Below are 25809 nucleotides of genomic sequence, written 5' to 3' on the forward strand. Positions count from 1 at the left end.
CTTATTTTAGTGTGGAATTCCTGAGTAGGAGGGGATAATGTGCAGCAGTAGAGTATTCAAACGATTTCGGAATGGAAGCTGGAAAAGGCAGGTGTAAGCAGAGAGGCAGGAGAAGTATCTGAAAGAAGCTTCAGCCCTGTGATTTCGCTGCGGGCAGCAGGTCACAAGAGTAATAAGGAGAGCAAAGCAGAGCAATAGGGAAGCACGAGGCTCTTTTCAGACCAAAGCATCATCCTAAATTGAACCTAAGAGGCAGTGTCACCAACAGGAAAGTGCTCTGCAAATAGCGTTGACAACAACAAAAAAGGGAACCGTTTTAAGATATGCACAGTGTAGCATAATCTTCTCATAAAGCATCAACCATTGTAGGTTTAACAGTACATGGTGATAGCAATCTCTGACAATACAATTGCATACAAATAAAGAATGCACATGTGGAATGCAGATTCCATTCTTTATGCTAATCTATGTGGCAGGATTTTTAAAGAAAATACAAGAAAGCCATTTTTAGCAGGCTGTGGGGATGCTGAGGGAACTTCTGGGAAAGTATAGGCTTTCTTTTTTATTGATAGGGTTTACTGATAGTTAAGACAGTATTTTGATATGATTACTTCACATATATTTAAATTATTTCCTCTCACTGAAAGGAGTTGGACTTAATAACCTTTATTCTAACACCGGATTTGAATAATTTTCTTTCATGAAAGGGGAAGGGAAGAAGGGAATTTATAGCCATTGAATACCTATTACGCACCTGGCATTGTGCTAGTTACTTTACATACATTATTCTGATATCCTAGTTAAGCCTCCCAAATTAAGAGTGAAAAAGAAATGGAGGCAGATAGGGTCTTCCCAAGGTGACAAGGCTAGAAGTAGTAGAAATGGGATATGGGGGTTTGAAGTGGCGGGGGGGGGGGTGGGAGGTTGGGGTACCAGGTGGTGGGTATTCTAGAGGGCACAGCTTGCATGGAGCACTGCGTGTGGTGAAAAAATAATGAATACTGTTTTTCTGAAAATAAATAAATTGGAAAAAAAAAAAGAAATGGGATATGAAGAGGTTGAACAGGTTCCGATAGCCCACAGCCCTTGAATTGCACAATATTGTTCTTTGAATTGCACAATATTCTTCCAAAACAGCAAGGAACCCAGGTAGGACAGTAATTAGCCACTTTCCATCAAGATATTAAGGAGAACACTAGGGGGAAAATATGGGAATCCCTGCTCCTCCAGGAGAGGAGTCAGCAGATCTGCATTTATTTATGCAAAGTCACTTGAGCAAGGCAAATATGTTATGCACTGACAGTCCACACTGGTTTTTTTTTTTTTTTTATTCTTTCTTTCTTTCTTTCTTTCTTTTTTTTTAAGATTTTATTTATTTGAAAGAGAGGGAAAGCACAAATATGAGTTAAGGGAGGGGCGGAATCAGAGACTCCTCATAGAGCCTGGAGGCCAGTGTGGGTCTTGATCTCAAGACCCATTAGATCATGACCTGAGCTGAAACCAAGAGCCTGGCACTCTACTGAATGAGCCACCCAGGCGCCCCTGGTTTTTTTTTTCGTTCTGTGGAGAATTTCGTTCTCTTTCAGATAAGGTTAGAATCTAAGAAGTAACAATGGATTCACATGGTTCCTTTTCTACTACTGGGGATGTCAGGCAGTCTTTCTTGTCCTCTAGTCCCAACATAATTTGGGACACATGGTACATGCTCAGTATGCTAGTGTGTGCTGTAAAGGATGAAAACAAGTTTAGTTTTCAGGCATTACTATGTAAGTTTGTGATACTGAGTAAGTAACTTTATCCATCCGATTCTGAAGAAGTCTAGAGCATTTTTAAGTCCCTATTTTGTGCCAAGATGGATGCCAGAAACCAAAGAGACGCAACCCATATGCCCAAGTGGATATGCTCCACTTTGTACCAGAGGCAGTGGTTTAAATGGATGAAGTGTACTGTGAAACCTACAAGAGGAACACATACCCTGTTATACTGTTATACCCTGTTATACTTGCACCTGTTGCTCAGAATCCTCTTCTTTCCATCTTCTCTTGTTTCATAAACTCTATTTATCCCTAAGATCATTTGCAGATACTTGCTTTTATGTGTATTTGCGTAGAGCTTTTCTATCTATCTAGTAGAAACAGCAGTCCAGGCTTTGTGATTGATACAGGCTATTAAAGGAAATGACATTTGTTAACTGCTTTAAGTTATTTGGGGGAAATATGCTACATACAAACAGGTATTCTTAGGATTCTAGTCACATCAGTGAGAACATTAAAAGGTTGAGTCTTCAGGGAAGGTACTTCAGAGGAATAGTACTAATAGAAGGGTATACATTATTTCCAATAACTACATTATAATGTGAATTAACTTTCAAAGGAAGGGGTTCAATTTCATGCATTAAAACTGATTTCTACGTTAAAAGAATCAGTTTTAATTTCATTTTCTTAGTTCAGTGTTTTTGGAAATAAAAGATATTACAAGGCCCCCATGTAAATAGTAGAAACAACACCTATGAGGTTGTTAATTGCTATTTCACTGTGTGAGGCACTTAGGAATACGTATGTTGAATGAATTAATGAATGAAAAAATATGACAATGATACTGAATGGTGTTTAATGAACTGTTAAGAAGTACATATATGAGATATTTCACACTGCAGTCTTAATAACCTTAGTAGCTACATATTTGAAGATGAAGGTAAATGAATAGTAACATTTTTATAAGTAAAAGTAATTCTTTAACATAAAATAGCACATGATAAATATTTTAATTAAGCAAAAAGTTCTATCAGCTATTTAGTTTTAAAAATTACTTTATATTAAAATTATTTTATATAATAGGTTTACTTTATATAAAGAGTAAGATTCCGGTGTTAATGGGCCACAGTTAGAGAGTAACAAAGTTATAAGTTTATAGGTATACTTTTTATAAGTAACTTTATAAGTGTTTAAAAAGTTTAAATGGTTAAAAGGTGCCTGATTATTTTTTTCTTATAATGTGCTATGAAAAACCAATGTTACTTGACTTTTACATAAAATCAAGAGGTAGATTAGCCAAGTAATGCCAAGGAGGAAGTGAACATATTGGTAAATAAAACAAAGAGGTCAAAAAGCAAATAAATTAGTGTTGATAGATTATGAGGAAAAGGATTTAAAAATGACAGGAAAGTAATTAAAGCACAGTGAGAGATTAAGTAAATGGAGAGAAATAAAAACCAGAGCTGAGAATTTTGAGGACATGTCGTGAATTTTTGTTGGAAATGTATGAACAAGAGAATGTAAATACTTTCTAGAATTTATCTGACTGTAAATTTAGTCACACCTTCATACTCTAGTCTTCTAAAACTGGATTGCAACTAAAGAGTCCTATTTCTTCTTTTGGGATTCCCTGGGTAACTTTATACACACCAGAAATTCTGCACACAGATGCTTATGCTCCTACAGAGGAGATGATGTTCAATAAGGTTGAGGTGGCAAAGAACCAGCCTGTAGGAGCCCAGACATGTATGTGAAGGGAAAACAGCAGGAACATTGTGACTGGCTTGAAAAGACTCAGGGCAGTAAGAAAGTGAGATCCCACTGATACAAGGGAAAAATTTACCAAATATTCATGCATGAAAAATGTAAACTAGGAAAACTCCCTACAGCAAATAAATAAATCCAATGAATAAAAAGCAGCTCAGTCTTGCGATAATGAGGCCCTGAGCTAGTATTAATAGTCCTATTTGACAAGAAAAATGTTGATGCTTAAGGTTTACTTTTACATTTTACCTATCAGATCTTTGGTTTTGAAAATGCATTTGTCAAAATCATTCACTACCTCCCTCTAGGGACTCAGTTAATATATTTGCCTAGTTGTTGCAATTCTCTCATATCCACTGTCTGTGAATAATGATGCTTCTTTAATCACTTATTAGAGCTGCAAGTATTCTAGATTATCACCTCTATAATTCGTTAAATTGCCTTAGGAATAAAAATAAAGAACTTTCAGCATGTTCTTTTAATATCTAACAGATATTACGTACTAAAATCAATTCAGTTGGGGATAAGAGAAAAAACATTCAATGGGAATTCAATTTATAAATGAAACCAACAAATTATAAGTTACACACAACTGAGAGTGACTGCTGAGAGTATATTAATACATTCTCTATAGATCCTTTTGATTCCTTTCTCATGCTGCTAAATGAACAGACTATACTTTAAATGAATGGTTAAGGTAGGAAATCAAAATGGGGGTGAGACTTTTGTGACCAGCAGTTATTTTGCACATTTGACCAAGAGAAAGCTCTGCTGAATAAAACCTGCAAAGTGGATTTTCTTATACCCTCAACTGAGTGGCTAAGCAGCATAGAGACCGCATAGGGCTTAACTCATTGAAACTGGATTTCCTATTATTATCCTTAGAGTCCCAGTTTTCCACCCTTAGAAGAAGAGCAACTATGGATTCAGGGATGTCGTATGGTTTCAAAAAGAACCAACAACCAACAACCAAAAACAAAACAAAACAAAACTTGTAAGGGATCAGTAGAATAAGATTCCAATCCAAAATGTGCCACCAGTTGGCTGGGCATGTCACTGCATTTCTAGATCTCCCTTTACCCATTTAAAGAACATGGAAGGGGTGCACCTGGGTGGCTCAGTCAGTTAAGTGACCAACTCTTGGTTTCAGGTCCGGTCATGGTCTCATGGGCCCTGGGATCCAGCACCGGTATGGGGCTCCACGCTCAGCGAGGAGTCTGTGTCTGCTTGAAGATTCTCTCCCTCTGCCCCTCCACCATCTGTGTTCCTGTGCTCACTCTCTCCAAAATGAATAAATCTTTAAAAAAAAAAAAAAAAGGTAAAACGTAAAGAACATAGGAGATGAATCATATATTCTCTGGGATCCTCTTTATCTCTGAAATTCTATAGGTATGGGCTACACTATGCATTTGTGAGCATATGCTGAAAGAAATAAATTGCTATAAAATGCAATAAGTTCTTTGTTATTGCCAGTCTGATGACTATTGTGCTTGGACGTCTTCCTATTTGTGTGTGTGTTTGGGTGTGTGGGTGTGGTTGTGCCTGTTGGTGTTGCTTTTCATTGGTATATCCAAAAATCAGTCCTTTGTTATGAGAGCCAGGATTTTTACTGTATCTGTTTACCACCATTTTTCTGTAAAAATTGTTTAATATATTTTTTAAATCATGTCAAATTTCCTCAAATTAGCAGTAATATCCTTAATGTGGATTTCATGTGCTGGTTTTACTTTTTCTAATGCATATTGAAATGCATATGTAAGATATTCTTCTATGTACTACTTAAAGTCATCTCTCAATATTTGTGAAAATTGGGCTAGAATACTATTGGAAAATGGTTAAGTGCAGAGAGGTTAAATGTTGGATAGTAAAAATAGTTATAAAATATTTTGGGATGTTCAAATTCAAATAATACATTTTCAGTCAGAAATACAGCATTCTAAAGAAAAGCAGTTGTGCATCAAAAACAAAACAAACAAAAAAACCTACAACAACGGTTGAAAAATAGCAGACCATAGGTCTCCACCTGTTATCAAGCTCTTGGCCTTATTTTGGTCCTAAGGCATACTTGTGCACACAGGGAAGAATATTAAGTAGTATTAAGATTATAATCAAGGAATAATTATACAGGTTAAACCTAAACCTAAACCTCTTCTCAGATGATAAAGACCTGGAAATATAAAAAGATGGGTGTGTACATCTGTTTAGAAGCATGCAAGAAGGCAGAGCCATGAGACTGCAACCATGGGAAACTACTATACCTAAGGATTGCGATAAAAACTTTGATGAAGTAAAAATAGAAGTTAAAGAAGTGCAAGGCTTGGACTTTTGCATTAGTAGATAACTGTAAAACAAAGCATGTGTGGTTGAGAACTTTTAGGGCATTGTGGCAATGTTGTGTCTCTTACCATTCAAGTAGATTTTATGGGTCTATCTATTTAAACGTTATGTACTACTTTTATGTGCTAGATATTTTTCTAAGCATTTTATGAATATTAACTCACTTAATCTTAATTCTCATTAGAACCTGATCAGGTAGGTACCGTTATTATCTTCCCTTTACACATGTGTAGGCAGAAACATCCAGAGGTTTAGTGACTTGTCTAAGTATGCAGTAAAATTAGATGTGAACCCAGGAGTCTGGCTGACTGATTAGCAGACTCATCTTGTTCTGACTGTCCCACAGGTGGGCCGGAGTGACTGATTCAGGAACTCAGTCTTAAAAGCATTTAAGACTGAGCATCACAAGGCATTTCCTTTAAGAGAGGAAATGAAACAGAAACGTACACTGTGATACACATTTAAGACCAATAAGTAGTGAGGGGCACCTGGGTGGCTCAGTGGGTTAAAGCCTCTGCCTTCGGCTCAGGTCATGATCTCAGGGTCCTGGGATTGAGTCCCGCATTGGGCTCTCTGCTCAGCGGGGAGCCTGCTTCCTCCTCTCTCTCTCTGCCTGCTGTTCTGCCAACTTGTGATCTGTCTGCCAAATAAATAAATAAATAAATAAATAATCTTTAAAAAAAAAAAAAAAGACCAATAAGTAGTGGAGAAAATTCCCAAGTCTTTTGGGAAAGACATTCTCTTGCTCTCAGTAGAGTGTTTGTCAGAGACTCTCCCCTGTATACCCTAGTGTGTGGTTTCAAGTCCCATTACTATTTCTGTCTTTTTGACCCATATGAGAAATACTTCTGACAGCTAATCAGATACTAGAGACCAACAAACCCAAAAGAACCCTAGAGAAACAGAGATAGAGCCACTGGCTACTCTGAAGCCACCTCATGAAGTGTTGTTATTGCCACAGGCTTGGGTGCTCCTTAAACTTTTAATTCCATGCCCTTATAGAATATGAATTTTAGGTAGTTCCAGAGTTTCTTTCTTTTTCTTTTTTTTCTTGGTAAAAGAACTAACCAAAATTTAACAGTTTAAATCAAGAAGAAAAGCTTCAAAGAATAGTGGTAGCAGAGTGTCCAAATGGGAATCATTCCCCAGTTGATGCTGTGGTGTGCAGTTCCTTTGGCTGCTGTGAATAATGTCATCCTTCCTGAAGAGTTTCTGTACTGACCCTGGAAATGCTCCTAGATTTTATCATGCCAATAAAGTTACTAAAACCGAATTCTGTTCCTTATAGTATTAGAATGTAGCTGAATTAGTAATTAAGTAATTACTTTTAAAAGTATGAGACATAATTTTATTAATCAAAGTGAAAAAGTAGATAAGGATTTGAAATGAACATAAAATAGATTCTTTCTCCACAGGTAAACTACGTCAGTAGCTTACAAGCTTAAAACCTATCAGTAACTAGTGGCTTCATGGGGAAAATCAAAGGTACATAAATCATTCATGAGGGATCCTCTGATCATCAGCATTACTTTTTTTTCTATAATAAACCTAGTCCCCCCCCTTTCTTTAAAAAAGATTTTATTTATTTATTTGAACAGACAGAGATCATAATTAGGCAAAGAGGCAGGCAGAGAGAGAGGAGGAAGCAGGCTCCCCGCTGAGCAGAGAGTCCTATGTGGGGCTCGATCCCAGGACCTTGAGATCATGACGTGAGCCAAAGGCAGAGGCTTTAACTGACTGAGCCACCCAGGCACCCCTAGTCTCCCCCTCTTTTAAGGGACAGTTAAAGGGGCATTATAATTCCACATTAAAGCTCATACTAATAATGTGGAATCTTCAGATAGGGTCAATTTTGTCTATTTCTCTCCTTGGAAAAGCCCAGAAAAGGTGAATTTTGAGTTCTCTAGATCAAAATTTGAAAAATAAATTAAGTAGGCTAGGACAGTGTTGTAAGTTTGGAGTATAACACACTAATTAACCCTGTCCCTTGAATCTAGTAGGAGCACAGTAGATCATTTTTAAATGAATCAAGGATTGGATAAATGAGTAAGATTCTTCTTCAGGACTGGGCTGTATGAGTGATCCAGACTGGTACTTATATTCTATAATATTTTCATTTTTACCTACTCATGAATATGACTTCATTCATTATGTCAGATTCTAGGTCAGAGAATAAGAAGTTAGATTGTATGGAGTTGACTATAGATAACATTAAATGTGAACTCTTGAGTGAATTATATAAACATTTCTTATTAACTACTTTTTAATCACCAAAATGGAAATAATGTCTTATGGTTATTATGAAGTTTATATGTGATCACATCTATAAAGTGCTTAGAACAATGCTTGGTATACAATTAGTGCTTAAGAGTTAACTTTTCTAGTTGCTGGTGTTATTATTAATTTTGAAAATTAAATAAAATAAATACATTTTTTAACGTCTCAGAAAACATATCAACCAAATTAAGAAGTGAATTAAACTTCAATTACACATTAATTTGATCAGAGATGTTGTAAATTGATGAACAACACCACATAAATTAAGCAAACAATGTCAACATACACTGACAAGGACCTATGTATCTTGAAGCTAGAGTTGAACAGCGACGATAAACCTTGAAAGTTCACAGCTGTGATGTGTCTCTGATGAGCACAGGCTGGATCCCTAAAATCACATTTTTAGTATTCCTTGCATTAAGTAAATATTAAACATTCATGGTCCATCATATTGCTCACTAACCTCTGTTTCTTTCAATTCAACCTTGGTAGTTATCGTTTCTGCTTCTACCTAGCTGTTAATTGGATTTTTAAATGTTGTGAGTTTTTTAATTAAGTTTTTTTTATTACAAAAAAGCAGGGCATATAACTTTAGAAAACATTACAAAATAAACACAATGAAGAATATTTAAATACTCCCTTAACCTCCCTATCTGGAGAGAGCCACTGTTGATCACTTTGCATATATATATTTCTAGATCTTTTTCCCTCTTTCTTTGACTCTCAAAAGAGATCATAAAGTATGTCCTTTTTTTTTTCATCTAACAAAGGATTTTGACAAGATCCAGCAGCATTTGTGTACAGACTCTGAGCTTACAAATTCTAATGATCTCCTGCAAAGAGTATTCCAAGCTTGAGGTGTGGGAGAAGGGGCAGGATGGCAGACGGGTCCTCTGGAGACCATTTAGCATCTACTGATACGTCTCTTGAGTTTCCTAACCCCAGATCTGGGAAAATTGCCAACTGTCACACTAACTTTGTGGCCCACATTCAGAATAGAATTAAAGCTTTAAGAGCTTCAAATTTGTATAGCTTTTGGATTAGTTTATGCAGTTAAGCAGATCATCCTTTATCTTTCTTCCCAGGTGAGAACTCAAAGAGTTTTTTTGTTTTTTTGTTTTGTTTTGTTTTGTTTTTTCTTGTTGGAAACAACATTGTGTAAACTGCTCTTATTAAAAAGGAACAGAAATCATGTGTGCATATTGCTTACAATAATGTAAGTTAATTTAGAAACAGTCCTGGACAAATGCCACCAACCATAAAGAAAATCAATATACTGTTAGGGATATTCAAAATTGGTATCACATTTTTGGAAGACTATTAGGCATTATTAATAATTTTTTGGATGTGTATGGCCATTTCTTAGGTTTTATTTCCAGGACAAGTGAAAGTTCACAAAGATGTTGGTACAATAGTGATCAATTCATAACTGTTCGTAACAGGAAAACATTTGAAACCTCCTAGATGTCCAGGGATATGGAACTGCATATAAAATTATGTCATACTTACAAATTTGGATACCATATATTTGTTAAGCAGAACGAAGTATCTTTATGTCGACAGTTTCTGAAATACGCTGTAAAGCGATACAAATGAGGTATGGCAAAACATGCCATTCTCTCACTTTGTGTAAAACAAATATCAAAGAAGTATTTATAAATTTCAGAAAAGATGAAAAAAAAAAAAAAGAGCCAGCAGTGGCTACTTCTAGGGTGCAAGAATGAAAATCAAAGAAGGTGGGTATTTTACATCCATATAATGAATTTCTAACTTCTTTAAAAAGGATGGGCCTTCATTTTTTTATAGTTAAAAATACTAGATTAAAATGAGTAGAGTTGGGGGCACCTGGGTGGTTCAGTGGGTTAAAACCTCTGCCTTCAGCTGAGGTCATGATCTCAGGGTCCTGGGATTGAGCCCCACACCGGGCTCTCTGCTCAGCGGGGAGCCTGCTTCCTCCTCTCTCTGCCTGCCTCTGCCTACATATGATCTCTGTCTGTCAAATAAATAAAATCTCTAAATAAATAAATAAATAAATAAATAAAATGAGTAGAGTTAAACAGAGACATTTTGTGGAATGTATTCAGATTAGTAATGATTATAGCTTAGGGATGGGAGTATAGAGAACAGTAGGTTTTGCTTTCTCTACCACGGTATTATCTGAATTGTTTACAACGAACAAATAACTTCTATTTTTTATTTTTTCCAGCTTTACTGAGATATAATTGACATATAACACTGACTAAATTTAAGATGTGTGGCATGCTGATTTGATACACTTACCTATTGCAAAATGATACCACCATAGCTTTAGCTAACACCTGCATCATGTCACATAATTTCCATTTCTTTTTTGTAGTGCGAACATTCCAAATTTTGTTTCTTACCAACTTTGAAATGTATAATAAAGTATTATTAACCATGATCACTGTGCTGTACATTAGATTCTCAGAATTTGTTTGTCTCTTAACTGAAAGCTTGTATTCTTTGACCAATACCTCCCCATGTCCCCCACTGTCCCCCACCCCCACCCAGCCCCTGGTAACCACTGTAGTCTCTGTTTCTATGCATCTGGTTTTTTAAGAGTCCACATAGTAAGTGATGATACATAGTATTTATCTTTCTCTCTCTGACTTATTTCACCTACCATAGGGCCTTCAAGGTTCATTCATGTTGTCACAAAAAGCAGGATATTCTTTCTTATGGTTGAATAAGATTCCATTTTATACAATGCACCAAATATTTTTAATCCATTTATTCATTGATAGACATTTGGGTTGTTCCAATGTCTTGGGTATTGTGAATAATGCTGCAGTGAAAACAGGAGTACAGATATCTTTTTGAGACCTCATTTTCATTTCCTTTGGTTATATACCAGAACTGAAGTTGGTGGATCATATGGTAGTTCTATTTTTGATTTTTTTGAAGAACCTCCATATTGTCATTTCCACCAGCATTATAAAATTCCTCTTCTCTACATCCTCACCAGCACATGTTTTATCTTGTCTTTTGGTAATAGCCATTCTAACAAGTATGAAGTGTGATACCTCATTTTTTGTTTTGTTTGCATTTCCCTGATTATTAGGAATGTTGAGCATCCTTATCTGTACATATTGTCCATTGATATGTCTTCTTTGGAAAAATGTCTATTTAGGGGCACCTGGGTGGCTCATTCTATTAAGTGTCTGCCTTCAGCTCAGGTCATGATCCCAGGGTCCTGGGATAAAGCTGCACGTCGGGCTCTCTGCTTGGCAGGAAGCCTGCTTCTCTCTCTCCCACTCCCCCTGCTTGTGCTCCCTCTCTCTGTTAAATAAAAAAATATATATATTTAATAAGAAAAATGTCTATTCAGATCTTCTACCTATTTTAACCAGATTATATGTTTGCTGTTGATTCATATGAGTTCTTTATATATTTTGGATGATAACATGTCAGATATAAGATCTGCAAATATTTTCTCCTCTTTAGTAGGTTGCCTTTTCACTTTGTTGATGGTTTCCTTTGCCATGCAGAATCTTTTTAATTTGATGTAGTCCCACTTGTTTATTTTTGCTTTTGCTTTTGGTATGAAATCCAAAAAAAAACCATTGCCAGAACTGGTGGTTGCCAAGGAGCTTTACCCTCTCTGTTTTCTCCTAGGAGTTTTATGGCTTTAGATCTTACACAGAAGTCTTTAATTCATTTTGAGTTGATTTTTGTGTATAGGAGTTCAGTTTTACTCTCTTTCATGTGGCTATCCAGTTTTGTCAACTAGAAGCAATTGATTTTTTCTAACAATCAAAGTGCTTGGATCATAGTACATGCTCAATAAAACAGAGGTTTCATCATTATTGTTATTTTAAACCCTAAGAGGAAAAGAAAAAAAAAAAAACTTTCGGTTCAGAGTAGCTTTTTGTGCAGACCACATAATTAGGATGATAGTGATATCAATTTCTGAATTGGTCACCATATTGCTTTAAATCTGTATGTTACACTTACGTTTGCAATAATGAACAATTTTACTCTTTTATGTAAGTTGGCTATAATCTTACCTTCAGCATAACATCGTTTCAAAGAGAATTGGTGTTTACACGGAGAAAATGCACACTCACTCTGTTGCTTCAAGTATTCTTCACAACTGAAGAAAAGCAGTAATTAACCGCTTAGTCCAGAAGTCATTCCTGATTCCTAGAAGTCTGTTTCAGTGATTTATTGATCTTCAGGTGCCAGATGCCATTCAATAGGAGGGGTAGTAAACTCTTTCTAGTTCAATTTTTACTGAGATGTACCTTAAGCTGCATTTCTGTCGCAGATATTTTGTTATTTTCATGTGATTGTCGTCATTGCATTTTTTATAGGGGAACATATATGTAAGTTCATTTAAGTATATGTATGAAACTATGTCCCCAGATATATTTTGAGTCTATTATGGATCAGATCTTATTCTAGGATTAGCTGTTCTGGACTCAAAACAGTGGTTCAGATGCTGTAGTCATCCACCTAATTTTCCAAGTAAGATTGGAAATAGTGTAATAGATGAATTTCTTTTCTAATACTCAGACTCTAGAGATTTACCTAATTAATAATTTATATATTAGGGAATAAATATATCATCAAGGAATCAATATATCATCATAGCGTATTTTTTTGCAGCATCGTCTATGCCAGTATCTGACCTGATATCAAACGCCTACCATTGCTTTCAGCTGTGGTAAGCATTGTCCACAGCAGAGAGAAAGTTTGTTCCTAGGGACATAGTTATGTTAACTCCAGGGTGGAACCTAGAGTTGTTCCTGTTTAAGAAAAGGAGGATCAGATATGCACGTGGTGGGAGGATTATACCAAAAGACTGAAATTATCCAAAGGATGACATGTGGGTAACATATAACAATACTAAATAATTGGCTGCTGGTCAGAGAATGCAAAGAACTTGAAGAAGATGAAGAACTTGAAGAGGTGAAAAGAGAAGGTGAAGGAGAGAATAGGGGCAAGGGTAACCATCTAAACATGCATAGTTTCTTGTTTCTGAGGTCGTACTGCCCATGTGTAAATCTCACTTTGTCATTATTATTCTATGCCTTTTGGTAAATTCTGCAACTTTAGTAAATTTCCATTTTTTCTTATGTAAAATGAGTCTTATTAATATCAGCAAAGTTTCTAATAGTATTATAAGTATTAATACTCATAATGCACTTAGTATAATGTTTGGCACATAGTTAGGCCACAAAAATGTTAACTAATGTTATTATAAAATAATAAAATGTTCTAACAGTTTAGCTAAGTGATGGGGTAGGAGAATTCAAGAGTATATGAAATTTGGGGCACCTGGGTAGCTCAGTGGGTTAAAGCCTCTGCCTTCGGCTCAGGTCATGATCTCAGGGTCCTGGGATCGAGTCCCACATTGGGCTCTCTGCTCAGCAGGGAGCCTGCTTCCTCCTCTCTCTCTCTGCCTGCCTCTCTGACTACTTGTGATCTCTGTCTGTCAAATAAATAAATAAAATCTTTAAAAAAAAGAGTATATGAAATTTGGAAATTTGAGCGAGCAGCTAATTTGTATCAGAGATTTTTTTTTTAGGAACAGGGTGCGTGATTTCAGTCCTGGGGATAGTTACATCACCAAGACAGTTATATCAAAAGGAAGCCATACGGGGACTTGGGGTAGGAGTTTCCCAGTGGTTTATGTGGCTTGAAGATTTTATCCAAGATTATTCTAAACTGTACTGGATACCACCCATATTTGAGTCATTAACAAAATTGCATAGACAGTAATTGAACCAATGAGAAAAGGGAAAGGCAAACAAGGTCAGAACCTGACTAATATCTGTGATATACTAATGCTCGGTTCTGAGCCTTACACCAGGCCTGCATAAACTCCTTCCTTTCTGATCAGTGCTGGTTCAGGGACTGGAAGGAGCTGGTGAGTATCACATGATCACAGAAACAAGGACAGGAGGGATACAGAGATTGAATACCCAGTAAGGACTCATAATGGGTGACCCAATGCAGCATGGTGACCATTGATAGAATAGAGGCAATGGGTTTTTTTAATGTGTTTAAATACTCTCAGTTGTCCATTTCTGTGCTTCATGGTTTCCTTTTAGTAGGTCACGTTTCTATTTGGTAGGCCAGAGGAGTAACATCCTCCAGCTTCCTAAGTATTTCCCTGCTCTTTTCAGTAGAAAAGCACTAATATTCTGAATGGAGTTCCATTAGGACGGCTGGAACTCCTAAAGTAGGGGAACTTTACTTCCCTCCTTACAGTCAGAATGTTCCCTATAATGATGCCAATTGGCATGCTAACAGCAAAAACCCAGTACCTGTTGAAAACCAAGAAAGCAGCAAGAACACCCATGATTTCTGACTTCCACTGAGTTAATTGCTCAGCTATCTTTCCTTGTCAGGAACTTCCTGGCATTAGGAAAACAAAATGGCCATATTATCATTAAATCTAAATAAGATATTCCACGTTTCTTAAAAGAATTAAGAAGCTAATATGTTCTCATATTATTAGTAAGCATGTCTACAGACAGTGCCCTACCCAAATCATTTATGTTTCTGCTCCCCAAGACTTTGGCTGTGAATAAAAAGATTTAAATTCTGAAAATGTATACATCATACGAAATTAGAGCATTCAGCAACTATTTTATAAAGCATTGCTTTCATGTGAAAATATTAAATATAAAAAGTGAATATGAAATCATTCACTTTATACAAAACTTAATCAAGATCTAAATCTGACTTTTAAAATAAGACTTCCTTTCCATAAATTAGAAAAGTGTCTACTTTTTTTTTTTTTAGTTAGAAGAAGATGCATTTTAATTTTTGTGATTTTTTTTTTTCTCCAGCCTCCAAACGGGTAAACATAATGCAGTCAGGTTTAGTGCGTGGTTTATAAGCATGTTATGTAATAAGATGATTGACTACTTTAAACATCTGGCAATAAATAGTTGTGGCTTCACTTATAGCACTAAAAAATATTCCTTCAGCTTTTACATACTATACTTTGAAACTGTCATTCCACTACTGTCTTAAATTGTGACTTTTTCAAACAAGTTTCTAAATAAAACACACAGTTAGACTTTACAATTTTTCTTTCTGTAATTTTAACATGACATACCCTTTCTGCCTGGGGGGAAAAAAAAAGATAAAATGGGCTATCCAATGATAAAATGTCCTGTTCTTTCTTTGGGCACCTATGTTTCGTAAGTGATCAAGTTAGCCAACTTGTTTTCCACTGGTTTTCCTTAGAGGTTGTTTTTACTCTGTGGCTGAGCAGCTTTACATTTAGAAGAGGCAGAATTGACAATTTTAAGATCTAAATAAGAAGGCAATGTGAAACTTCCACAGTTGGACATGGCACTAAATTTTATCTCCTTTGTATCACCTGATTGTTTTTATAGTCAGTGTGAGTTTGTATTCTTGACAAGGATTGATGGGCTAAGTGTTACCATCATGATGTACTGTGTTATTTATATACAGCAGCCAAATTCTATCTTTCATCTGTCCTTTGCTGTCAACTGAAGAACTGAAATATTCTCTGAAAGAACAATTGACTGGGTTTCTAATTTTTGCATAATTGTAAATATACATAATCTTAGAACATAAAATTCAATAAACTATCAAAAGATACAGAAGCAGCCAGGGGTCACTCTTCTGCTCTGTTGGCAGACAGGTCACTACACCTGTCTGACGAAACCACATGCCTGGATTGGTCCTCTACTTCTAGCACACATCCCGGTGTTTGCCTCTAAGCAGACAGCTAGTTGGGTACTTGTCATTACTATCAATTGTTTTCAAACTCACCTGAGCCCTCAGTGTTTTCTGTCCATCTTTTAATCTGAGGCCTATTGATGTTTCTTTCTGCACTCCCTACCATTCTGAATAGTCCCTCTCTCCTAATCTTTAACATCATCTTTTTAGTAGCTGCTTCTCATTAGCATCAAAACACTGTTGGGTTTCTGCCATATTATTATTTCTTTTAAGAGAGGGCGGATGGGGGAGGGTCAGAGGGAGATGGAGAGAGAATCTCAAGTAGGTTCCATGCCCAACACGGAGCCCACTTAGGGCTCTATCTCACCACCCTGAGATTTTGACCTAAGCCAAAATCAAGAGTCAGTTGTTTAACCAACTGAGCCACCCAGGTGCCCCTAAGTTTCTGCCATTTTGAATACATTTCCAACCTCTGTCTCCCACTCGACGTATATTTGGACAATATTTTATTTGGATACCACTGACTATATACCAGGCACTGATCTTTGGCACAGGGGAGAATTTCCTAAATTGGAATAATTCTGAACTTCAGAGAGTTTACAGTGTAGAGAGTTTCCAAATTTATATGCTTTCTAGACCATGTACCCAAACACTCTTCTCAGAAATTTTATTTATATCCCCATGATTTAAAAAATCAACTGTGTTAATTTATCTGTCTCTAGCCCAAACCTTTCTCCCTAGGTTCCAATGCATTATATCAAATTTGACTGAGTATCTCCAAGTGAATGTCTATAGGCACTTCACTCCAAGCGTTTCCAAAATGGAACCTCTCGCCTCCTCTTACCACCATCCCCAGACTTGCTCCTTCAACCATGTTTTCCAACAAAATGAAAGGCAGAACTTTTTGTTGAATTTCGATAGGTGAGTTCATTTTTTAGTTCTCTTTCCTTTCGACCATTAGACCCATAAATTTTGTCTCTCAATATATCTTTTGGAATCCACTTCTCTTCATTTCTGTGGTTAGAATTCTAATCCAAGCCAGCAATCCCTTGTGCCAGAGTAACCTTTGCCTCTTGCTAACTGATCTGTCACCCTTAAATTTTGCCTCCTTGTAATCCATTCTCCACACTACAGGTAAGGTGAGTTATCTGAAGTCCAAATCACGTCAGCCCTCCTGCTCAATACCCTTATATGGCTGTCCTTTCTGCTCAGGAATGCCCAGACTCTTTTTGAGTGTCTTAAAGACACTATATCCTGGACACTCTGTATTCTTCAGCCTTGCCTCATGCCATTTCTGTTCACTCATCTCCGCAGTCAAAGTGAGTTTTTCATGCTGTTTTTTAAACACATGCTCTGCCTCTGCTCCCTGCATCCATGCATACTTTTCCCTCTGCTTCCAGTCTTTTATCCCATGTTACTGCCTAGCTGGCTTCCACTGGTTCTCTGGCCTTGAACTGGAGATCACTTGCTTCTGGGAAGTCTTCCTAAACCACATTTCTGAGTTTGGTGCTCCCTTTTTGTGCTCCCTTGGCACCCACAGTTTTCTTTTTCATAGACCTAACATGCATACCTAACTTAACTACCTTAAGTTATTTGTGTCTTTTCTTAAATTCTGGAGAACAGGTCATTGTCTATCAGAAGCCCCAAAGTATGTGTAGTAATTACCATTTTTAATGGAGCATAGAAGGGTTTCAATAAATATTAATTGAATGACTAGATGGATATTTTCATAGGTAGAAATAATATAGTCGACAGTACTTGAGAATTCTGTATGGTTCAATTTTCTGGTAATTTATAAAGTTTCAGCTAATTATTTGATAGGATTTCAATACATGTAAGTATTAACTAGTATCTATTCTAATTTCCCTAACATACTGTATACCTTTTTTTAAAATTGCCAATTCTAGCTTCCTGCAAATGATTTTTTTCATAATCATAGTATACCAATGAAGAAAGCTAGTTACATGTTTTTCTTCATTTGCCTTCCTCTCAAATGAAAGCAGAAAAGTACAAATTTTCTTCCTTCCATCTTTCCTCCTTCTTTCTGTTCTTTCTTTCCTTCCTCACTTTATGTTATTTCCTTTTCTTCTTCTTCAATAAATTGAAATCTTTGGATGAGTTCTCAAAAAACGTGGAGAGCTGGGTCCCACCCTCAGTCATTCTGATTTAATTGGACTGGGCATCAGGAATTTGAAAAGCTCCCCAGAGATTGTAATATATAGCAAAGTTTGAGAACCACTGGGTTAGATAATTTCTGATGTCCCTTTCAATTCTAAAAACTCTCGATTTTGTTATTTTAAGGGACTCTCCAGAGTGTTTTAAAACACAAAATATGCCCAGATTTTCTTTCAAAATTTAGAGCTCCAAATACTTTTGTCTTTTTATGCAGTCAGCCTTGATGGAAGCTGTGTTAAAGGATGCAAAATTCACGTTGTCATTACTCAACAATTTTTGCTAATTTTCTTCTAATTCTCTTCGATATTCCTTTAGCATTTAAACATTATCTAAAAAGAGAAATGTCTTTAGAAATAGTGTGATAAACCACTGACCATCAGCTGAGAGATAATGGGCTTTAAGTTTGCCTTAGTGTGGCTCAGAGTCAAAGAAGTTCCTTCATTTAGTCATTAGATTTGTGTCTTTCATAGCTGAATATGGTCATTTGGGGGCCCTGTGGCCACCAGTGTGTAGAATTAGATGGTCTTTTATTGCACATACGTTCAGTGATTTTCCAGTAAAATGGCAGATCTTATCAATGCAGACAGATTTATTCTTATTGGCATTTTTATCTTTTTCCTTCTCTCTTCCTCTTAATTGAAGTAATGATCTGAAATATCGATTAGAATTTATTTTGAAAGTACATATGAAGGTAACAAACTGATCAAACCTTTTTAACTAATTTTTTTTAATTTAAACTGCCTATACTCATAAGCTTTAGTTTATGAAAGAAGGCTTTAAAATAAAACTCTGTGCATCACACTCATTAGAACATACAACAAATGAAATTTCAATATTCAACACAAGTGGTCTCTCGGGAAGTCCCAAAGTAAATTGAGAGGCCTGTTGTTGGTTCAAAAAGTGACATTTATTTTGTTGTGCACAATTTCACTAACAGTAAGTCATAAGGGTGCTAACATTTTCTGTGAGTTTTACCAGGTCGAGTATGCAAATTCTCATGAAATTTATTTCATTTTAACTAGAGTTATTGCTCACTTGTAGACTATAATTGGCTCATTTTGCCAAGTACTCTGTTTACAGATTGGTAAAAATTCCAATTTGTGCAGTTGAAGACAAAGCTTTTATTTTCTTTCAGTTTGTAAATGAAATGATAGGAGTGTAGCTACCAAGTTATGGCAGGGTGATAAACTGAAGATCAGTTGTAATTCACAGGCTGGAGTGTCATCGTTGTGAAACATGACTTTACATGGCCACTGCATTTTACTTTCCCACATATGAATAGGTATGGCAATATCCTTCCCATTTAGTGTGCAGAGATACTGAAGAAATGAAATGATATTTTTGTTAGTGAAGTAACATATTTGAGTGATATGTTAACTTTTTTTTTTTTGTTTTTAATTTTACACTGGTATACAGATTTCTTCTGCAGAAACAGAGAGAGGGCAGGGTGACTTCTAGCATTGTTGAAGGAACATAGAAAATGGAGAGGCATGCACTCATCGAAATAAATGATAGGTATATTTACATTACCATGTAGATACCTGAATACATTAGCAGTACTATGTAGATATATTAATATGTGAAAAATATCAATATACAAATACATCAGAATATTAGCATGTAAATACAATAATATATTTTCAGTAGATGTTTGGTAAAGATTAAGAATAGGCTTGGCAGAAATGCCCTTGATTATTATGAGGACAAACAGTCAAATGTGGGGCTTTAAATTATAAATCGGTTGCCACTAAAATTGTGTTGCTGACAAAAAGTATTTAGTGACATCTTGTTACCCTGTCCCAAATGCATTGGCCTCTTTTCCATTTCTTGAATTCATTAGTCTTGCTTATCAGTAGGACCGTACATTTGCTATCCTGCTGCCTGAAAGACTTCCTTAGGTTTTAACATGACTGGCACTGTTCATCTCTTGGTTTTCAGCTCCAATGACACCTCCTCAGAGAAGCATTTCTTGATGTTTATTTAAGTAACCAGTTCTCTTTACTGCCTTTCTCACCACTTTGTTCTCTTGTACACCCCTCTCTATGGCTTTTATTATAGTGACCAATACCTTGCTTACTTGCTTTTTTTCATTATGCATCCCCTCCACTACAGTAGAATCTTTAACGGTGCTGGAACCTTATGTGTCTTCTTCTAAGCTATATTCCCAGCCTCTCCTGTGCTTCCAGGAGTATTAGTACGTGATGAATGAATCAGTGATTCGCTGATCTGTGAACTGGAGAAGGGCACGAACATATAAAGAAAAGAGGATGTATAAATATCTGAGAATTTAAACACTGATGAGAAAAATTAGCTGTTCTTTTCACCTAATTTCCAGAGTAGGACCAACAAAGGCTTTTCTCCTTTACTTGGCATTAGAAGTTGCATGGTTATATATTGACCTCACAGAAAACACACACACACACACACAACCGCAATCATGAAGAGATTTTAGGTTTTTAGAAGGTTTTACATTGTCTTCTGCCTTGCTACACACTGTACTATAGATGCCTATCTACTTCGCTATCTAGGCTAAATGATCATGGATTGCAAATTTATAATGAGATGAAATAAGACAATCCCTGAGTCACCTTGAACAGGTGACTAGCAACAGGTGGTGTGCCAGTGAGAAGAATGAGATGGACATTGGATTCAGACAGGATGGTCCCACTCCAAGCAGAACCTTGGAGAATGGGAGAAAGACCAGGCAATCGGGAAGTTAAATTTAGTCTGCAATGATTTCTTGCCCCTGGGAAAAATAATTGCTTCATTCTATTGCCAAAAGGCAAATCGGCATCCGCTTAATTTGCCTGAGTCTGCCATAAACTGCAGATGGAATCATAAAACATAGTTAGATTCAAATTAAACACATCTGTCCTAATCTAAAGCAGGTGAGGCCAGCCAGCCAAGAAGCATCAAGGTATAATGGTGCACACAGATTATAATATGCAGAGGTATATTTTAGGGGCCTGCTGACAGTGGAATAAAGATCCATGAAATTGTATATTGTCCTATTCTCCTATATCGAGCCTGTCTTCTTGTACTGGCTGCCATCTTAGTTTTAAAGGACTCTACCAACACATCCATTGGGAAATGAATGAACAGACAAAAAGCACTGATTTGAGGTCCAGGAATCTATTGCATTTTAATCAGGATTCTTACCTGAACTGATGCTTTCTTGGGTTAATTGAAATGACAGGGAATCAGAAATCCCTACGGTGCATCTTAATTAGACTTGATTTGCCAGCTAGAAGATTTGTCTCTGCTTAAAGCATCAGGCTTCATCTGTACAACCCATTGAGATAATGGATAAGTAGAGAGGACGGCAGGCTCAGATACGATGGTTTCAAGCAAGAACAAAATGTAACTGATCCTAACCAGGACAATGGTGAAGAGTGAGGGGACTGTAGCATCCGCCGCAAGGACACTGCTGCAGTATCCCTTCAAGGAACTAAGCGGTCCAGCTGCAAGGAATGGAGTTAGCCTTCAGAGGCCTTCTGCGGCACTTCCAGGATTCCCCTGGAGCGTGTCACTGTGCCTTCAGCCCGTGACTGAACATGGCAAGGATACCCATGCCTGGTCATTTCTGCCCTTGGAGGATTCCTCTAAAGAGTCATCTTTCATTCATCCTGGGTTGGTTAAGACTTTGTCAAATTTGCATTGCAAACTGAGGCTCACTTGCTCCATTCTCCTCTGTCCCCACGACCACCTGCCCCCATTTCTTTTCTCAGGTGTCAGACCTGCATCCCAGAATGAAGGCTTTTCCTGCCAATGACTGCTTTCTCCTCGTTTATCTTTCACAGACATTTGTTCTTCATCAATTTGTTGCACTCTTAACTTTGTCTTAGCCTTTACTTCATGAAGAACCCATCTGACACCAGGGTACATTTCATAGTTAGATGTGGGGAAGCAGATTTAAAGCACGGTCTACAATAACCCTAATTATGTTTGGTGGGCTTCTGTTGTCTACCCTCTGCTTTATTCAAGGCCCAAATTTTGTTTTTTTGCTGACATTGTCCATCTAACACTGGTACATGTGGGGACCTTTATTAATCCCGGGCAGACCTTGACATACTAAGTCACTGAGTAAATGAACTGAAGTGAAGTAGAAAGGGCCTAGCACTAATTTCCTTTTTTTTTTTCCCCCTTCTGTTTCAAAGACTCTTCCTTATTTTTTTCTCATTTATTTGTTGGTTTGCCCAAGAACCTCTTTTCTTCTCTTCTTTTCTTTTCTATTTCCTGGTACCCTCTTCTGCCCTTCTTTTAAAGACTCACTGAAATAGTTTTCACATCTCTATGTAGCAATCCATGTTGTAGTAAAATCTCTCCATTTCTGTATATGTATGTTCAGTAGCTTTAATGGGACATTTTCATTTTGGATGTCCCACAGACTTTTTAGACAAAATAATTCCTTTAAAATTAAATCCATTAAATTTCCTTATGAAAAATGGCCACTCAGTCATACAGGCTGGAGCTCTATATATCAACCCAGATTTCTTGTTCTCCTTCAACCCCCACATTAGTTTGGTCACAGTATTATCTGGATTCTACTTCATATATTTTGGTCAAATCTATTACCTATTTCTTACCTTCCAAAAGACACTGAGTAAGGATCAAAAAGGGGGATAACAGGGGCACCTGGGTGGTTCAGTGGGTTAAAGCCTCTGCCTTCAGCTCAGGTCATGATCTCAGGGTCCTGGGATCAAGCCCCACATCGGGCTCTCTGCTCAGCAGGGACCCTGCTTCCTCCCTCTCTGCCTGCCTCTCTCTCTACTTGTGAGCTCTGTCTGTCAACTAAATAAATAAGATCTTAAAAAAAAGGGGAGAGGGATAACATATAAGGTGAATTTTCACAAGTGTACAATGTATTAGAAATAATCCATGGTCTAGCCCTACTAAATTCTATGATATTCCAAAAACACATTCATTCTTTCATTTATTCACTTATTTCATGACTGTCTCTTCTAATAGCCATCCCACTGCTAATGAGTATTTTTACCTATACTATTAATATAGTTAACTACTTGCTTTAAAAATGTGAAAAATCCTAACCTCCATTTTTATTTTTCTAAAATCTTAAAGTCATTAGTCTAGAAAAGAGAGAAAATAATTCATGGGACAGCAGAATAAAGTTTCTAAGAAATACAAAATAGTAGGAAGTTGTGGCACAGATACTTTTGTTAATGTGAAAAACCTCCTTCTGTTTTAATCTAGGCAGTGGCACTTTCCCCTGTAAAGCTCACTTAAAAATTCTGTGGGCTTTTCTGAATCTGATTTATATCCTCTCTGTGCAATAAAACCACACCCATGACTTTGTCTGAAGCCTGCTTTTCACTCAAAACTTAATCAGTGCTGCTTTGGGTGTGTCAAGCTGTTTAGACAATACCTTTAAGAATTCTAGGGTGCCTGGGTGCCTCAGTGGGTTAAGCCTCTGCCTTTGGCTCAGGTCATGATGCTGGGGTCATGGGATGGAGCACCCCCCCCCCAATTCAGCTCTCTGCTCAGCAGGGAGCCTGCTTCCCTTCCTGCCTCTCTGCCTACTTGTGATCTCTGTCTATCAAATAAATAAATAAAATTAAAAAAAAAATTCCAGAGGCTCTTTTATTTAGCCTAGAGGGACTTTCAGGCTGTAGTTGAATTATTTGAAATGTTTTCATAAGGGCCTTCTAGCATATCCTTAATTTGATGTTTATGTTGAGGCCATGTCTTTCTGACAAAGCTCTGGATTTGCTCTTTCACTGGTTTGAGAGGCTGGGATTGAAACATAGTTTTTGTTGTTATTGGTTGGTTGGTTATATCAAATCCTGGTCTCTGTATTCCTTTACTTTCAAGCTCATCAGTTCTTTATTTATCACATCTCTTTCTTGGAGTACCTTATCAATGCAGCTGTTAAGAGACAACAGTTTGACGTTCTGCCTGGAAATTTCATTACTGATACATAAAAGATCATTAGGTGTATTTTCTGTCACTAAACTTTTCTTAGCTGCTTTTCTCTACATAATATGGGATAGCCTCACATTTTTCTAGCCTCCTGTAGTCATTCGTTCAGTACCTTTCCAGATTCCACCAGTACCATCTACCACCCAGTACCAAAGCTGAAGCCACATATTATAGGTTTTTGTTATGGCTTATTTACAACTTATTTCTCTGTGGCAGGTTCCTTCTTACTCTTCCTTATTTCTCTCACCTCTCTTAAGCAAGCTAGCCTGAATTTATTCGCATGGCCTTGTCAGGGTTCCAAGAAGGAAATATTCAAATTCCTTATCACACCTCTGCTGTCTTCAAGTCCGCTAATGTCCCTTTGCCCAAAGCAAGTAACAGGGACAAGCCCAGATTCTAGCGATCCAGAAATAAACCTCACTCCTTTAATGAGAGAAATTGCAGAGTTACAGAGTTAAGTGTGTGGACTTAGAAAGGTTGTTTTTTTTTTTTATTGGAGTAATTAATAAATCAGTCTATCAGAGATATTTCTGTTAATCTTTAACAAATCAGACAATATTTTATTTACATGTAATGAAGGAACCCCAGACTGAGTTCATTAACTTTTAGTATGCTATTCAGTATGCAATGTTTGAATTAGAAAATTTAATTTTATGTTAAATACCATCTCTCTTAAAAGCACATGGATTCAAATGGGTCTTGCATACCTTTTCTGTAAATCTAAAAAGTACGATGACTTTACCAAAGGAAGATGGCATATGAAATTGTATATTTTGGTGCCTAAGACAAATGAAAATTCATTATCTGTTTCTTTATTTCCCAGGTGATATTTGTGATCCCAATCCATGTGAAAATGGAGGTGTTTGTTTGTCAGGATTATCTGACAATTCCTTTTCCTGTGAGTGTCCAGATGGCTTCACAGATCCCAACTGTTCTAGTGTTGTGGAGGTTGGTAAGTGCAAGATTTAAGCATTTCAGTAGTTCTCTTCTTTGTTTGCATGAGTGACTGACAAATTTGGTGTGGTGCAGTATGGGTATTCTATACAAGATTGCTGTATGCTGCGAATCAGTTTACTCTTCTGTAGTACTCTCAATTTTATAATTTCTAGTTTATAATTGAAATATATTTGTATTAGTGAGATTCTCAAATAATTTAAATCTGTTTTAGTGAGTAACACTACACTTCAAAGTCACTACAAGTATTACTTGAATATAGTAAATTTTTTTTATTTCTCTAACATTGACATATTAGACATTTAAAATTTCATTCTCACTGAAAAATAATTCCCAATTCAATCTATTTAAATTAGCCACTCTAAATAAAATAGAACTTATTTTAGTGATTGATAATATCAGTATTTTGTAGCTCTTCTAACCATTACTTTTCTAACACTATAAATAAATGAAAGATGATGTTTCAGCTGCATTGTTCTTCAGAGTCTTCTCAAAAACTTTGATTTGCAAATATTTAGTCATTGATCATATTTCAAAATTTTTTTTCATCTGTGAAGTACTTCATTGGCATGCATAGTTATGGATTCAGGGTAACTTCCATAATTTCCAAATTGTTCCCATTAAGGAAAGAGCTGTACTTCAAATAACTTAGCACTGTGTAAATTTGTATCGAGATTTTTCTTTCTGATTAAAGGTAATATGATGATTAAGTTTGAAAAAATTTATTTTTTTCACATCAGTACCAAGAAAAATAAAAAGTGGACTATATCTGTTCATATAGGAAAACTAAACACGTTTTGGGTTAAATTTCTGTGAACCAGCAAAAACCTTGGAAAACTCAGAGGTTTAGATTGCTTTTAAAAAATAGTTTTGAAGAAGAGAAGTAATAGTGTCTGTATTAAGGGACCAGTTTATTACTCATCAC

The 25809-nt window shown here is 36.5% G+C and overlaps 1 protein-coding gene across 2 annotated transcripts in view; it reads left to right on the forward strand.

Moving 5' to 3' along the window:
* Positions 1 to 25809, forward strand: part of EDIL3 (EGF like repeats and discoidin domains 3) — a 410169-nt gene that overhangs the window by 94780 nt on the left and 289580 nt on the right. For both annotated transcript variants that reach the window (XM_044266049.1, XM_044266057.1), the window contains exon 2: positions 24754 to 24882. In XM_044266049.1, the coding sequence (XP_044121984.1) occupies positions 24754 to 24882 (129 nt within the window). The remainder of the gene's footprint in view (positions 1 to 24753; positions 24883 to 25809) is intronic.

Source organism: Neovison vison, chromosome 1 (assembly GCF_020171115.1).
Source record: "Neovison vison isolate M4711 chromosome 1, ASM_NN_V1, whole genome shotgun sequence".
Lineage (NCBI taxonomy): Eukaryota > Metazoa > Chordata > Mammalia > Carnivora > Mustelidae > Neogale > Neogale vison.